This window comes from Talaromyces proteolyticus (genome assembly GCF_021365285.1).
Source record: "Talaromyces proteolyticus strain PMI_201 chromosome Unknown BGW36scaffold_3, whole genome shotgun sequence".
Classification (NCBI taxonomy): domain Eukaryota; kingdom Fungi; phylum Ascomycota; class Eurotiomycetes; order Eurotiales; family Trichocomaceae; genus Talaromyces; species Talaromyces proteolyticus.
Genome location: NW_025764279.1, coordinates 846,495 through 861,876, shown reverse-complemented (window position 1 = coordinate 861,876; position 15,382 = coordinate 846,495). Strand labels below are relative to the sequence as shown.

The 15,382-nt window shown below is 47.1% G+C and overlaps 4 protein-coding genes across 4 annotated transcripts; all 4 read left to right on the top strand.

Moving 5' to 3' along the window:
• Positions 1 to 899: 899 nt before the first annotated feature.
• BGW36DRAFT_424108 (uncharacterized protein) lies at positions 900 to 2,922 on the top strand (the record flags this gene model as incomplete). The annotated part of the gene is made up of 4 exons (XM_046219923.1): positions 900 to 1,247; positions 1,296 to 1,612; positions 1,666 to 1,726; positions 1,783 to 2,922. The coding sequence occupies 4 exons, from the start codon at positions 900 to 902 to the stop codon at positions 2,920 to 2,922; spliced, it is 1,866 nt and encodes a 621-aa protein (XP_046075180.1).
• A 1,789-nt stretch (positions 2,923 to 4,711) lies between these two features.
• BGW36DRAFT_289204 (uncharacterized protein) lies at positions 4,712 to 8,528 on the top strand (the record flags this gene model as incomplete). The annotated part of the gene is made up of 10 exons (XM_046210642.1): positions 4,712 to 4,798; positions 4,881 to 4,949; positions 5,011 to 5,074; positions 5,140 to 5,289; positions 5,342 to 6,568; positions 6,629 to 7,083; positions 7,150 to 7,417; positions 7,593 to 7,668; positions 7,822 to 8,054; positions 8,122 to 8,528. 10 exons carry the CDS (start codon positions 4,712 to 4,714, stop codon positions 8,526 to 8,528), a joined length of 3,036 nt encoding a protein of 1,011 aa, XP_046075179.1.
• A 1,938-nt stretch (positions 8,529 to 10,466) lies between these two features.
• BGW36DRAFT_424105 (putative high osmolarity signaling protein Sho1) lies at positions 10,467 to 11,511 on the top strand (the record flags this gene model as incomplete). The annotated part of the gene is made up of 4 exons (XM_046219922.1): positions 10,467 to 10,535; positions 10,595 to 10,750; positions 10,814 to 10,936; positions 10,993 to 11,511. 4 exons carry the CDS (start codon positions 10,467 to 10,469, stop codon positions 11,509 to 11,511), a joined length of 867 nt encoding a protein of 288 aa, XP_046075178.1.
• Positions 11,512 to 13,110: 1,599 nt separating this feature from the next.
• On the top strand, positions 13,111 to 14,436 carry BGW36DRAFT_424104 (PQ loop repeat-domain-containing protein; the record flags this gene model as incomplete). The annotated part of the gene is made up of 8 exons (XM_046219921.1): positions 13,111 to 13,267; positions 13,338 to 13,372; positions 13,429 to 13,514; positions 13,570 to 13,660; positions 13,711 to 13,840; positions 13,896 to 13,952; positions 14,009 to 14,057; positions 14,118 to 14,436. 8 exons carry the CDS (start codon positions 13,111 to 13,113, stop codon positions 14,434 to 14,436), a joined length of 924 nt encoding a protein of 307 aa, XP_046075177.1.
• Between the last annotated feature and the right edge of the window lie 946 nt (positions 14,437 to 15,382).

Genomic DNA, 15,382 nt, shown 5'->3' with positions numbered 1-15,382 from the left:
GCGAGTTTCCATTGGAAATCAACAATGGTAGGATAGAGACCTACGCAGAATCCACGGGTTCTTCCGATAGCGGAATTAGATCTTCCTCGAATACATTGCAACTCTATTATTTAAGCATCGCTGAGCATTGTGATGATATTTTGTGTCTCCGATAACACGGAGCTGAGCGCAGCTTCAGGCTAGTCCTGGAAGCAACTCGATCCACTGGCGTGTGGTAAATTGCACACTGTTCCATTATTTTTTATGTCAAGAAAAGGCGACTTTTATTTTGGATTACCATAGCCAATGACTAGCAGAAGCTTAACGATCTCGATGTTAAAAAAAAGTTGTTATTTGTCTCAGGCGGGGAACGTTTGAATGTGGGGAGCCTGGGGACCGTAAATTTGGGGGTATTTCATTAGTCAGGACCTCATGTTCACTCTTGTCTCTGAACCGCTCCCCTTCCATTTTCAAGAGAATAAACTGAGAAAGACTTCATGATGATGCAAGGTAGAGAAGTAGGAACATCCCGCAAGCAAAAACATAGCAAAGCGTGTTCACGTTGTCGAAAAAGAAAGATACGAGTAAGGAACCCCAACTTTTTTCTTTTCTCCCTTCTCTCCTTTTGTTTTCGTTTTTTTTTGTTTCCCCCCTATTACATGAATAGCACTGGGCGACTAATTCACTGACTTCAGTGTGATTTGCAATATCCTACGTGTGGTGCGTGCTCCGTAGCTGGCGCAACGTGCCTGGGCTACGACTCCATCCATGGAGTTGACAAACCTCGAAGTACAATAATCCATCTCGAGGACGAGATAGCTCGGTTGGAGACCGAAGTCATGCGTTCCAAAATACATTCAACAAATAGTACTTCGGATATTGCAAATGGGGCTGTGGATAGGCTAGTCACACGTGTTGCAATGGCCATTATCGAGCCCATAGGTCTTTCTCGTGAGCAGGACAGGAAAATGCTTCCGCTGGCAACCCCACTCTTTCTCTCTAGCTCACCTATACCGTATTTGAAAATAAATCCTCAGGAATATATGAAGAAACCTCAACTTCGGGAAAGTTCAGCGCGACCTATTAATGTTTCCTCGGTTCCTCGACATGTAGTCGATGCCCTGTTGAGACACTATTGCGAGATATACCGTCCTCAATATCCAGGAATTGAAGAAGCGGATTTGTATGCGGCATGTGACAGGGTTTATAACAACAAACAGCCTTCGGATGCTGACGTTTTCTATGTCCATATAACCTTAGCTATAAGTGTTTGTGATTCCTATCTCTCTGTATGATTCAATAGCTAATAGACCCAGACAAATACTCTCATGCATCAGAATGAGGTTCAAGCTATAACGGTGACAATTGGGTTCCGGAAAACAGCTATAGCTCATCTTCCTCAAGTGGGTTTATCTAATCCATGGGAACGACTTCAAGCGCTTCAACTTCTTACACACTATGGTTTCCTCAATCCCATGGACGTTGATTGTTGTAAGTGTGCAGAAGCAGCTACTAGATTATGTTTATATATTGGACTACATCACGAGCTTCCAGCATCAATTCAGGCGAATCTGGACAGCGCAACACTCAACACTCGACGAAGACTGTTCTGGCATTCATATAGCATTGACTCGTAAGTTCCGTTCTTTTGCACGTTGAGTCTCCTACATCTGATTTTGTTATCAGTGCTGGTCATACAGCTCGTTGTCGGCCTTTTTTATTGCCCATGTCGACAATCACAGCGAAGGTAATTTCTCCATGAATCTATGTGGCTAGCAATGCTTACTGAGCACGAGAAATTAGTTCCCTGATTTTCAGTCAGAATTATCGCCAACTCATCATATGTGGCTTCTACGGCAGATAGAGTCTGAAATCACAGGGACTTTATACTGGCCTTCACACCAATTTGATAAATCACATTCTTCTTTCGACCAATGGTTTGCAACAATACATCGGCGCCTGATCGAATGGTACAATATGGTTCTTCAAAGCATTAAGCTCACGGAGACAATTGAGTTTTATGAGTTGCATTATCATATTCAGATCCTACGGCTAAACCGCCCTTCACCACGGTGTCCCAATCCCACAAAAGAGATGTGCAAGAAGGCTCTCACATCCTCAGCTGCCCTGATTAGACAATTCAATATGATTGAACAGATGGGAAAATTGTTTAATCTCTGGCACGCTGCTCATTTCACTATTGAATCCGGGGTTTGCCTACTAGCTTCTATCTTGACCGGAATTGAACATACACAGCAAGGCCAAACGCACTTAGCAGGGGACGATATTGCGATCTTGAGTAGATATATCAAAACATTTTCTTTTCTGCTTGGCAGAATATCTCGTCGCTGGCCTGAAATTGCAGAATATACCCCTGTCCTCGACGATATCTGCATCAGAACCTTGAATGCCTTGGAGCAGCAGTCAGTTGGGCCCGGTGTCGACAATACGGAGGATTTCTTGACTCTAAAGCAAACAATCAACAATCTAACGTTATTTCCTGTTTTACCCTGGAATTCACAGCAGCCGTCGGTAGACGCCAATATTGCATCTCGGACAATCCGTAATCAAACCACAGAAGAGATCTCAGTGCCTCAGCCGGTCGGACTTTCATCAGAAGCTGAATATGCCGGGATGACGACAGACGAGATGTATCTGGTGCCAGCACAGAACTTTGAGGATCCCTTCCTATCTCATTCTTTCCCATATAATGCTCCAGGTTCCGACATATCACCCACAGATTTGGCACCAATCAATTCTACTTGGCTGGATTCTCAGTTAGATACAGTACAGAGTTCTTTGACGTCAGCAGATCTTTACGGTCTAGGGGCACTTGAACCTTGGACATGGGACTTTGCTGGTATGAATTCTGAGCAGATAATCGCCGAGCTATTGGACGCCGGGAATAATGAGCTTTTAATGACTGGGGTGGGTGACCTATGAAAGGGCTTATTAGAACCTCAAGAACTCACCCCAAACATTTCTCTAGATACTTCCAGGCCTGCTTGGAGATTTCCTTAGCGGATTTTTCAGGTCCTGCTTAGGAGTCGTAAGCGCTGTTATTGCGTTATGCTTCCGTATTCTGTCCGATATACCCTTATTATGCTACCAATTACAATATTGAGCCCACAATTGAGCACTTTATTTCATATTGGAATCAGAAGCTGTTATTGAACTTATTCTTCTGTCGGCTGTCGGGGGCGGATTGGCGAATTCAGCCTTATCAATGGGCTACAGCCCACGGACTATGCCCTAGTTTAGGGGGTCTAGTGGCTCGGCGGCCTACTTAAGCTTTAAAGCGTATGCTTGGGTGCATCAATTGATCCTTAGATCGACCATTAGTTGGATCCTTGGAAGCGTTGGACTTTATTTAAAAACGAACGCATCACCCTTGTCTAAAAGAGGTAAGGATGCACTATTTCTGAGTCAAGATGATCGCTGGTAAGAGTCCAACAATTACCCATGCCAACTGCGCAACTAACAGCGTCCGAATAGGGAGAGAAGACTATCAAACTAAGTCAATTGTGCAATTGGCACGGAAAACAGCCATGGTCAGCTAGGAATGTCACTGGGGATTCCCGATTATTCCAGGTTTCGGATATGATACAGATCTAGCTGAAAGGTCCCTTAGGAAAGGGTTAAAACGTACCAAGTGCTCTGTACGGGAGTCCCAATTTTTTTTAATTGGTCAGCCTGAAATCGTTGACTAGGCTCACTGTGAAAGCATCACATGTACATATGGCCTAGGTGATTATTACATCTCCAACTTGAATCTTACCGAAAGTCGCGTATAATAACCTCCAATCATATTAAGAGGATGCTCTTGGTATAGAGGAGCATTGCCCTTGCAGGCCGGATGTTGGTCGAGGGGCCACCGCGCGCCTTGATATCTCGCATTGAGACTTTTACGATCACTGCAGCGAGCTGTCGATAAATAGCTGAGCTTCTCACCTCTAAACAGGAAGAAGATCAGGTTCCAACATATATATCTATTACCATGCAAGATGAAATCGGTATTCTTCACCTTTCTCTTCGTGACAGTCCTCCAGGCTTTTGCCTCGCCCAATCCTAACGGCAACTTGGAAAAAGGATCTTGTGTTCACAAGTCAATCGCTGGATTGAATGGAAACTTCACGGTTCTGGTGCCTTTCTTTCCCGATTGACGACAAAGGTTCGGATTGTTATGGGACTTGCCATAGATTTGTTGGGTCAATGATGAAAGTATCTCGTGTAGTCATATTCTAGAAACCCAGAGTTTGTTTGAAGAGCCTAATACGTCCTAATCTTCCCGTAGCACAAAATCAGTCGTAGCAGTAATTTTCGAACCTTCATTCATCAGAGCCGCGCTGGCATATACCTTGGTCCTGGTGTGTTTCCTATAAACGTATGAAAAGAATAAAGGAAGGCAAGAACTGATGTCTTGACGTTGCGATGTATTATGGCGATCGCCCGATGGGGACTAGCAGCAGTCATGCGGCAAACGTGGGGAAGGTCCAGAAGGAAGCCAAGCTGCAGCGCAGACATCTGTTCTCCGAACCCGGCACGACCGACCGACAGAATGGATCGCTTATAGAGCTGCTTTGCTTGATGACCTCTATCGACGTCCGTCAGGTCTTTCAGTCGACTCGCGCATGTTGCATACATCCAAACCCCTTCGTGTGGGCAAAGCTCCGTGCGTGTCGAGCCCCGAGCGGCCAACGCCCGCCGCCAGCATAATCATCGTATCACCATCATGGCCACGGAACCATCAGAAGAGGATATTAACAATTTCATCGGCTTCACCAGTCTCTCCCGAGAGCAGGCCATAAGCTTCCTCAATGTCAGTACCAACATCTTCTGTCGCGACCACAGTGACTTGCTGCAGCGCTAAAAGAATCGGTCGTCTCATTTCTTATGTTTAGGCAAATAATCTTAACCTGGAAAAAGCAATCAATGCGTATTTCGAGAACCCATCCGGTCTACCAACGCAGGTATGCATCCAAAGAGCCGTCTCATAATCCACGCATTTGTTAACCAGGCTCATAATCACAGCCCCAAAACGAATGGGAATCTTTTGGAACCCCATCGTACTCTCAGAACAACCAGTCGGTTCCAAGTAAGTGACCTCGTCGCGCAATGACGGTAGATCCTTTTCTAACCTCCTGTTACTTTACAATTTAGCATTCAACATCGAGAATTCCGATGGCATCCTTGGAAAGGGTTATACAGCACCGCCTTCGCGCCCGCCTTCCAGGATAAATACCAGTGAGACGCTGGGCAATCAAAAGCACAATGGGATCGGCGCAGGTACATCGGGTGCAGGTCAGTCAGGTTCTACTTCCACAGTAAAAGGATGGATTATAAATTATTTTCTGTTCAACAGGAAATTCAGGGCAAAAGTTGAGTGCAGCGCAGCTCGAAGAACGCGATCTTCAACAAGCAGTAGCAATGTCGCTAGGCCAAGATTATACTCATCAGGAAAGTGGTGTCATCTCAACAACGGACAATTCACGATTTGGCCCGGCCACCCAAGACTTCTATGATGAGAATTCATGGGGGATGACTATATTTAATGAGAACGCTAGAGAGGAAATCATTAGTCCGGATCCCGAGGATCGCCAGCGCAATGGCAACGAACCCGCCTTCCTTCGTCCTTCGCAAGAAGCTCTTTATATCGGAGGATTTTTGACTATTCTACATTCGATTCCGATCGCTCGGGAAGCCCTTCTGCTTAGAGACAAGGTCATTCCCGACTACGGATATGACTCCCAATGGTGGAATGGCCAACCTGTGAAGGCGCCGAGAATCGTGTCTCTCAGTGATCCATATGCCGAAGACCAGGATTGGGAAGACATTATATACGAAACTCAACGATTAATGGCTTTCTTGGACGTAACGCGACGGGCCTTTGGAAGCACGGATGCTCTTGCCAGTTTAAAAGCTATGCATGGATATGACCAGGATGGCGGGGTGGAAAAGTTTCTCGAGGCCTGGCAGGAAGCAGCTGTACGTGCGACCCCGGAAAACCAGTTATCAATGATTTTCTCCTCGCGCGCGATGAGAAAAACTGAATCGGATTTCGACCCTTTGAACAACAAAGAGTTCTTTGTTCTCAACACCCAAGTAGAACCCGATCACGGTCAGACCCTATACGACATTCTCGACGATGCTATTTGGCCAGACACACCAGGGGAAGGCCTCGACGATGTCTGGCTAGAGCATGTCGCAGAAGTTCTCACAATCAGGCTAGATAATAGTCGAAATGAGCCAATCGATGTTAAAATTCCATCAACCTTCTACCCAGATCGCTATATGGAAACTTCCCGGGATATTATCCGCGAGATTCGCTTGAAAAGAGTTGAAGTACTAGCAAAAATCAACCATTTAGAGAGTCTCGCATCGCAATACCGTTCTTCCGAGTCTGCCAAACGATTCGGGATGTCAAATGAGAAGTTATTAGAAAAAGCCGCGGAAGCATCCGTCGTTGCCCTACCAAGATATTTGTCTGAAGGTGCAGCTGAACTTAACAGCGAAGAACTCCTGAATAATGGACAACGAGTGGCACAGCAACTGCGCGATGTTGCTACCAGCATTAGAGAAAGGCTCCAGAGTATGTCCCATTTCTCTCACTCAAACTAGTAACACTGTAGATACTAATAAATTTGCATAGAGCTCGAAACTGAGAAACAAGAAGCTCGTGACAGTCTCCGAAAATACTCCAAAATCTTTACAGAACCCTCAGCCTCTGATGACCAGTCGCCACACCGCAAGTATACTCTGCGGGGTGTTTGCACGGCTCCCCATGTCACATTCGTATTAAGACGGAACAGTCACGACGGTTCGGAGGATTTGATTGAGATGGAAGATACAAATGCTGAAGAATGGCAGTGGTGGCGGATTAGTTTCTCGGCAGATGATGCAAAAACGCAACAAGCTGCCAAGTCGGAGAACACTAAGAGAAGAAACCTGGCGCCTAAAAACGCTGATATCGTTGGGTTTACAACGACCAAAGTGCGAGAAATTGAGGTACTCAAGGCGGCGCGCGAATCTAGTAATGCCCTCTTGGTATACGCAAATCCGAATGCTCTTGCTTTCCAGACCGACCATACCCCTCCACCTCTTCAGGTACGTCTTTAGGATTTACCTGGCTACTTCTTTTCAATACAATGGACTGCTAATGGCCGTTTTTAGGAGTTTGTGAATACTGATAATATCAGCTTCAAAGCCGAGCTCGACGCAGCCGACCGTATGTACCAGGATGAGCAGATGGTAGAACCTGGCGAAACAGTTTTTGAGGAATGGCCGGATATAAATGAGACACAGGCCCCAACTCGACCTGATAATATTGCAGCCGCTGCTTCAAACGTCAATGTTTTTGACTACGAAGTCAACTCGTTCGACGATGAGGCCTCCAACCGGGGCCAGGAAATGCAGGAAGTGGGGGGAAAGAGCCTTCTCAGTCAATGATATAATATTACGGCGTTGACGACTGCACGCATATTTTAATCTGAACGACTCAGTAGGATGTTGCTATGTCATTTGTTTAACGATACATGTTTACTAGACGATGATCAACGGAGGTAACCTTTACCAATATTAAACAGTAATAAAAAATCGCCTTTACAGGTAAACAGCCGGAAGAGACAGAATCAAACTATGTCTTTCGTATCATCATCTTTGTTTTACCCTACGAATTTACTATCGTGCGCTGTGATTGGCGCGGGGAGGGCTACCCCTGACTAGCGCTAATAACGAGGAGCCAGCTCTAATTTAATGCTCCATCAACAAACAACCTTGAACAGCAAACAACACCGTCTAGCTTGCTCGTTTCTCAAATAAATTAAATAAATTTGCTTGGCTCAGCATGTCGCTTGAAACTGCCGCGATTGCGTCGGCGTCTGTCGAATTGCTGGAAGGCCGTCTCCGGAGACTCGAGTATCTCTTGACTGGCGACTCCCAATGGACCGGGCATCCAGCCCCAGCCTCAAGGCCAGACTCTTTGGAAGACACCGTCGCTCGCCGACTGGCTCGCTTAGAAGCAGATCTGAGTGCTTTGAGTAAATCCAAGCCCGCTGTCTACGATATCCTGCAGCTCTGTAAGTCACTTCATTCACCATCACTTGCGATCCTTGATTTTCTAACTGCACCATCGAATGCCAAAAGATACCCGATTCCCAGATCTTTTCAAAGAAATGCCTACCGAGGCCCCCCCCGCAAACCTAAGCACTCAGAATCTCGCTTCCATTGTTCTTTCCTACGCTTCTGCCTTCCCAGAGACGTCCTCGCGTTTGACATCTCTCAATGACCTTCCCGTGCCCGATGCGAAGGCTTCCATCGCTCTGATCGAGCTCCAGCCACGCCTTGAAAGACTCCTACAAATCCAGCGACAACAAGCGCAAGAGGTATCAGAACTTCGGACTCGAAGTGCACGACTATTGCAACGCTGGTATGAATTGGGCTTGGTCGGCAGCAGTGAGTGTTGGGCTGACTGGGAATCTCGGCTCGAGGACATTGATCACGAGGTTAAACGCAGAGAAGCGGTGCGAGACCGTAGAGAGAAGGAGGTGTGAACGCTGCCGAATGAATTCTATAATATCAAGGCGATATACGACATTTATGGGTTAAAGAACCGCCACAAGGACAGCCCTTTGAGTCTTTTCGAACCGACTGTAATCACTTCTGGATTATTACTATGTCATGCAATCTGCGATGATGGTGAAGCACACTCAAAGACAATCGATATGGCTACACCATTATTCCACACATAGCATGGTGTGCATAGCCGTGGCAAGGCTGAGACGCTATCAGCCTTACGAGTCATACTATGAAGCAACTCGTGGCGCGCAGATCGCTTCTAGGGAACGACGAACCGAATCCGTGCCATATTTGTCACACCATGGTTTCGTTACTAATTTGTCCACCAGGAACTCCTTCAATTGCTCAAATTGACTATTCTTGTGGCAGATTAGCCAATATGGAAAGAATGGAATGGGCCCGATTTACAGTCGAGACTATGCATGTAGCCACAGGTTTGTGGTATTGTGATAGGCCCTGGCAGTTACAGTCATGTATAGAAATCTAGTAGCTGGCCCCCAGTTGTGCACATGTAGTTGTGCAGTAACTGCACAAAGAAAGATAAAATTAGCCAAATTAGCCAATCCGGCGTGTTGGGCCGTGGGGTCGACATCTCTTGGGCTTTTATTATTTGCCGACCACCAGCACACATGTAGCTAGATATCGCCGATTGACTGCCACAGCCGCAGCCGCAGAGTAGACGCCTCTAATTCTCTTATTGAATTATTCAATATCAATCAATGATATTCTTCATGTTTGGCCGGCTGGCCAGGCCTGTCCACGACCCGTCCGGACCAGCCCAGCCAGCACGCTCATTGGCCAGCAGCGGCGGCCTTGTGGAGCTTCGGCGTGTTGGCTATTTCCACGCCAGAGGCAGTACTAAGTCGCAGACCTGAGGCACACAGCCCCACCCGCTAGGCCCGCCCTGGAGTAAAGCCTCTGTCAGTGCAGCGCCACCAGCCAATGGTAGTGCCGCAGTGCGTGCGCCGAGTGCAGTAATGCTGGATTTTATACTTATTATTAGCTGTTTCAGGTCCTGCTGCCATCTTGGTCCGTCCCCTCCCGTAATAATAATCATCTATCCACATGCTACTGCAATTCCCCTGCATTCGACTTGCCCACCTCCGCCGCTGGCTTGCCTCCACGTCCACCAGGCTTTGGCCCCAAATCTCCCTCCCAGACTCACTCCCAGAGGCCAAAGGCTGACCCGAGCCAATTGTTCGTGCCTCGCCTCGTCCGAACCTCCTTTTCCAGCCCTGCAGCGCGCCCAAACATACTCTGCGACAACACTCTTTCCCTTCAACTCTCCCCTTCCTACACGTTCCGCCAGACGCACACGACTTCACACGCACGGCCTCTTGTTGGCCACCTCCTCTCGTTTATTCGCTTCTTTTCGTCTTGCTCGCCAACCCTGGTCGCGTCACTCCCTCTTTATTTTCTTTCCGTCGCTTGTCGTGTCCCAGCCTGGTGCTGATTCAGTGTCGTCGTCCCCTTGCCGTATACGTCGGCTGGCTTACCGACCGAACAGCCAGCCTTCTTCCTTTCACTCTCCCCCAACCCCGACCGCCATCTGTCCTCACAATCCGACCATCCATCATCAACCTTCATCCAACCGCCAATATTCACTTTTTTTTGACGTGGTGTGATCACTTGGTATCCATTGGCTAGGAAGAATCGATTCGATAACCGCCTCCGCTGCGATCGACGCCTGTTGCATGCACCCGGTCGAACAACCACATCGTGACGTCCCGCTACCTGCTTGCTCCTTCCTATTCATCCCACCGCGCTTGAATCTGTACACAGCACCATTCCTCGGTCGCTACTACTTGACCTTGCAATAGAAGAATCGAGGCGATTGTTGTCTTCGTGTCACCTTTTTCATGGTTTCCATCTACTCAGCCTCTATTCAAAAACCTCACTACACACAATCCGCCATGGTTCGATTCAATATCAGCAACATCATTGGCGATCCGTTCGCACTTGCCACTATCTCTATATCCCTTGTACGTGATAATTCCGATGGTGCACCCGCGCAGTCGATACTAACTTGTAGGATGTTTAGCTTGCATGGATAATTGCTTTCATCTCGTCCATTATTGCGGATGTCGAGACTCTGTTCCCTAACTTGGTCTGGTGGGCCACCGTTTACATGCTGCTCTGCATTATTGGGGTCATCATTGTTGTGGGATCAGATACTAGTTTGACGTATGGTGTTGCGGTACGTAATGACCCGTCACCCATATACAGACACTTTTTTTGGGCGCGGGCTAATAAAGTGCAGATTGTTGGGTATCTTTCTTCGGGCCTCGTCTTAACGAGTCTTGCTGTCAATTCCCTGGTGTCTGAGCCACAGGCAGCGAAACAGGCCGGTTCCGCTGGTTTCATACTGTTGTCTATGATTAATGTGAGTGCCATCATTAGATGATGAAAGTAGCCCGTCAATTGCTGACGCACCTGCAGATTATTTGGATATTCTACTTTGGATCTACACCACAGGCTACTCACCGCCGCACTATCGATTCTTTCGCCCTGAACAAGGAAGGATCACAATTCCACAACCGTCCTGTATCCAACGCGTTTGGTGCCCGTCCCGACACGACTGTTAGCCAGCCTCCTCAGATGTACACATCTGCGCAACTCAGTGGTTTTGAAACCTCATCTCCCGTGTCAGGCTATCCCGGTGGTCCACCAGGCTCGGACAAACGCAATACAACTACAACAGCTTTTGGTGGTGTTGGCCCCAACACCAATGGCAGCGGTAACGCCGAGACCTCGAATGAAGTGGGCCAGCCAACGGAATATCCATACAAGGCAAAAGCGATATACTCATACGACGCGAACCCCGATGATGCGAATGAAATCAGCTTCGCCAAGGGTGAGGAGCTAGAAGTGTCTGATGTCAGTGGACGATGGTGGCAAGCAAGGAGAGCAACTGGTGAGACAGGTATTGCGCCATCAAATTACCTAATCCTGCTATGACTTCAGAAAAAGAAAAAGACGAAAAGTTTGCTTCATTCTTGCAATTCTTCCACCTGCGTCACGCAACTTCCTCATCCTTTGATACCCTTGTAACAGGACCCTTTGGCAGCACTTTCGTTTCTACATTCATGAGTGACTGCACATGTCATTTTCTTCATGTTTTATTCATTGTTTTCTCATGGCCATAGTTTCATTCGTCAAGCTCGTTCGCCCTATCACGCATGCTGGGACAGAAATTGAGAGTGTCTTAAGCCTGGGGCATATTCGACCGAGAAGCGCTTTGTGACTGAATTCTCGACGACTCGAGTATGCAGTGCTGATGGGCAAACGGCTCTGTAGATTATACCGTCCATTCACAGAGGGAATGGAATCTTTTGGCTTGAGTCTTAACGGGACTCTTATGTATGGTCAATTATTGCTCGCGCGTTCTAACGATTTTTCCTTCTGGCGTTACTGTTGGCGGTTGTTGATATGAATCGGGTATTTTGGCAGTTGTGGCATTGTATCTGATTCGACTTTCTAGTTTAATTATGAATGGACATTCAATAACTTATCAGTATGGAATGGGCCCAGAGTGGCCCAGCCTGGAAGTAAGGAAGTAGGTAGACTGACTCAAATGTTCTAATATGATGTCCATGTGTGAGCACGGGTTGGCATTCACCATAGGGAATCGCGCCATTCAACGAGCCTTCCCAGCCATTCCATGAATCAGCCGGTTAACAAGGGTTCAAACGATTAATAATTGAATCATTAATAATCCTACTGAATACACGAGCAGCATAATAGTTATATGTAGTAAAACAGTATCATCCATTAGCAGCACGGCGTGATTCTATTGGCCAGAGACGAGGTTAACTCCTCTAGCATCACCCCTATTCCGAAACCGGACTGGTGTGTGAAAAACATGCGGCAGTTCTCCCGCGACTTGCCCGATATAGCCTAGTTCAGTTGGCGGCTGTGGTCAGTGAATTCTCCGGCTGGCCAATCAAAGCAACAGTCACCACGAGTCAATGATGAATAATGCAAAACTGCCGCCGTTCGCACCGGATTATTTTGTGTGCTGGTTCAATTATTGGCTCACTTGCTTCACTTTCAGTGGGAACGCTGGCAACTTGTGAAGATGATGTGCCGCTGCCGTAATCCATCTGCTAGCGACCTTCCGTTCTCAGGCAATAATGTGAGGCCAGAAGATCTAAGGTGGTCTGCGCACCTTCTCTTTCACTGCACAGGTACAATTTCATCCTGGGGCCCACTTGGTTCTCTCTTTTTCTGATCTTATTCCTTTGTTTTTGTTCAGAAGAGGGGCAATGGCGATGAATATGTCATCCCGTTCTTCGACCAGGCAAGAGTATGCCCTGGCTCTGCACGGCTTGTTCCGAATTGGATAACTATATGTAATACTTCTCTCGCTCCTTCTCTGCGGCAGACTGGCTCGCCTGCTATTCATCTAATTAATCAATCAATCAATCTTTTCTCTTCACAACCAGTCTTTATCATTCTAGTATATCCGGCCAGCAGGGGTGAGATATTGATATCGGTTCACCAGGTTATTATCCTAAGCACGAGCTTCTGATCAGGAAGGATTGTCCTTCTTTCTTCATGGCGGATAGCGAGCGAATCCCAGTGGCAGCCAATGTGCTGGGGACAATCGGCACTGTCTTCTGGTGTGTCCAGCTGATTCCCCAGATATGGCATAATTGGAAGCACAAGAAGACCGACGGGCTGCCGGGAAGTATGATGTTTTTATGGGCTGTCTGTATGTTTTCTGTACCCTAACGCTATTGTATAATGAGTGAAATCCTGGTTCTGACTGCTGCATTGCTCAGGCTCGGTTCCTTTCGGTGTCTACATGATTCTTCAGGTGAGTTTATTTGACAACTCATACACTCTACTTTTACTCACTATTGCTTTGTATAGGATGTCAATATTCCGCTCCAAATACAGCCCCAACTTTTCGGTTTTTTTGCCTTTGTCAGCTGGGGGCAGATAATTTACTATAATCAGTTGAGTCTCTGAATGAAACAAGCATCATGGACACAACTTTGCTAATTTTGTTAGCGACTATTCTAAACTCAAATCAACCGCTTTGGTGTTGGTTTCACTGCTTGTCTGCGGGGGACTTGAAGCCATGTTTATCTTTACTCTTCGGGTTTGTGGACTCACAAAGCGATTCAAAGACTCAACAACTAACAGAAACAGATTCCATATGGCAAAGGAATCACATGGCCAGCCTTACTTTTCGGTATAATAGCAGCTATAATGCTTGCAGTTGGCTTTATTCCACCTTATATTGAGATATGGCAACGAAGAGGGCGGGTTATTGGAATAAGTTAGTAGATATATTCTCACTCTGTTGAAGCACATTTCTCACAAAGTTTTGGTAGACTGGGTTTTTTTATGCGTCGACAGTCTAGGGGCGCTCTTTTCACTCTTCGCCCTCGGTAGGATTCTACACCATTGATTTCAGTCCCAGTTAGACATTACTGACATCTCAAAGCTGCACAAGGAACTTTTGATGTCCTAGGTGGGATCCTTTACATTGTTGTGTAAGATTTTTTCGCATTTCTGAATGTCTGGGATTATTTTCTGACCGTTAAACTATCTAGCTTTCTTGCGGAGGTCTTCATATTCGGCAGTCATATCATCTGGCGATTCCGTCACCGCAAACTCCTGCAGACGGCGAAATCATCCGGCAAGACGGTCGATGAACTACTCGAAGAAGCCGAGCCAGTGAACCAGAGACCAGTAAGCAGATCGGAGGGATTAGAGGATCCTGAGAAAGGATTACAATGTGAGGTTGACGAGGGGCCACCGCCGGTGCAGGTTATAGAAGATGGCACACAACAACCACCCAATGCCGAGAATCATCCAAGTCCTAAAGAAGTAGACAATTCCTCAACACGGGAAGACGAGGGTAAATGGTAAATTTACTTGGGTATTTGCGACTATGTCTTACTTTTATTTTTCATGGTTTGATGTGTAACGTGTATGTAGCGTTCCGTTATGATAGACAAATAGATGTACATGCGAAACAAAAGCAGAGCTACAAGTTTCCATCAAATTTTGAGTACATATAATTTTTTGAAGTAGCGCTGTTGACTGGTATCGATCATTCGTAATTTCAAAGCCGTGAAGCTATTATACAGTTTGGGGCATTAGAAACTGGCATATCAACACCGTTATTGGGCTGGCCAGTACTTAATGTCAGCCCAATCCCACCAAAGCGTGTCTCTAAATTGAACATTGAAATTCCGGTCCGCGCAGGGCTTGTACATGAGTGAGCAATCAAAACAATTTAACAGGTGTGGCTGTTTCAGAGGCTAGACAGCTGGCTGGGCTGGACCGGGCTCGGCTAGGTATTATTGTCTTATAATAATCTTATACGCTCCTGATGCTGCGATTGGGACTAGAGTCAATTGATTAGTATTACTCCTAGCTCTGTCGCTATCACTATTAATACAGCGCCTCTCGCAGCATTCATGAGTCGCAGTTTCCTGTTTCAATGTTCTGCGCGTGATTTCTGGTGCAAGAAGCATGGGCCACGGCCAGATTGGGAGAACTGTTGAACCTAGCTCGAGCAACCCTGCAGGCAGTCTTGCCGCGTCCTGGGTTTGGCTTGATTGTTTTTCCTCGCCTTCAGCGACCGTCCACGATGGCGCATGGCATCTCACGGCTGTCGAGGTCGCTGCGGAGGAAGCTTGGGTCTCAGGGAGAGCCTTCGCAGCCTGCTCCTCCCAGGCGCAGGCAGTCGCAGCCTCAGGCCAAGACGGGCCCAGCCTCCCGCGACAACCTCAAAGTCCAACACCATCACCCAGAGCCATCCCAGCCTGGTCCCCTCGCATCGTCCCTCCCCGCCGCCCACGACCTGTCT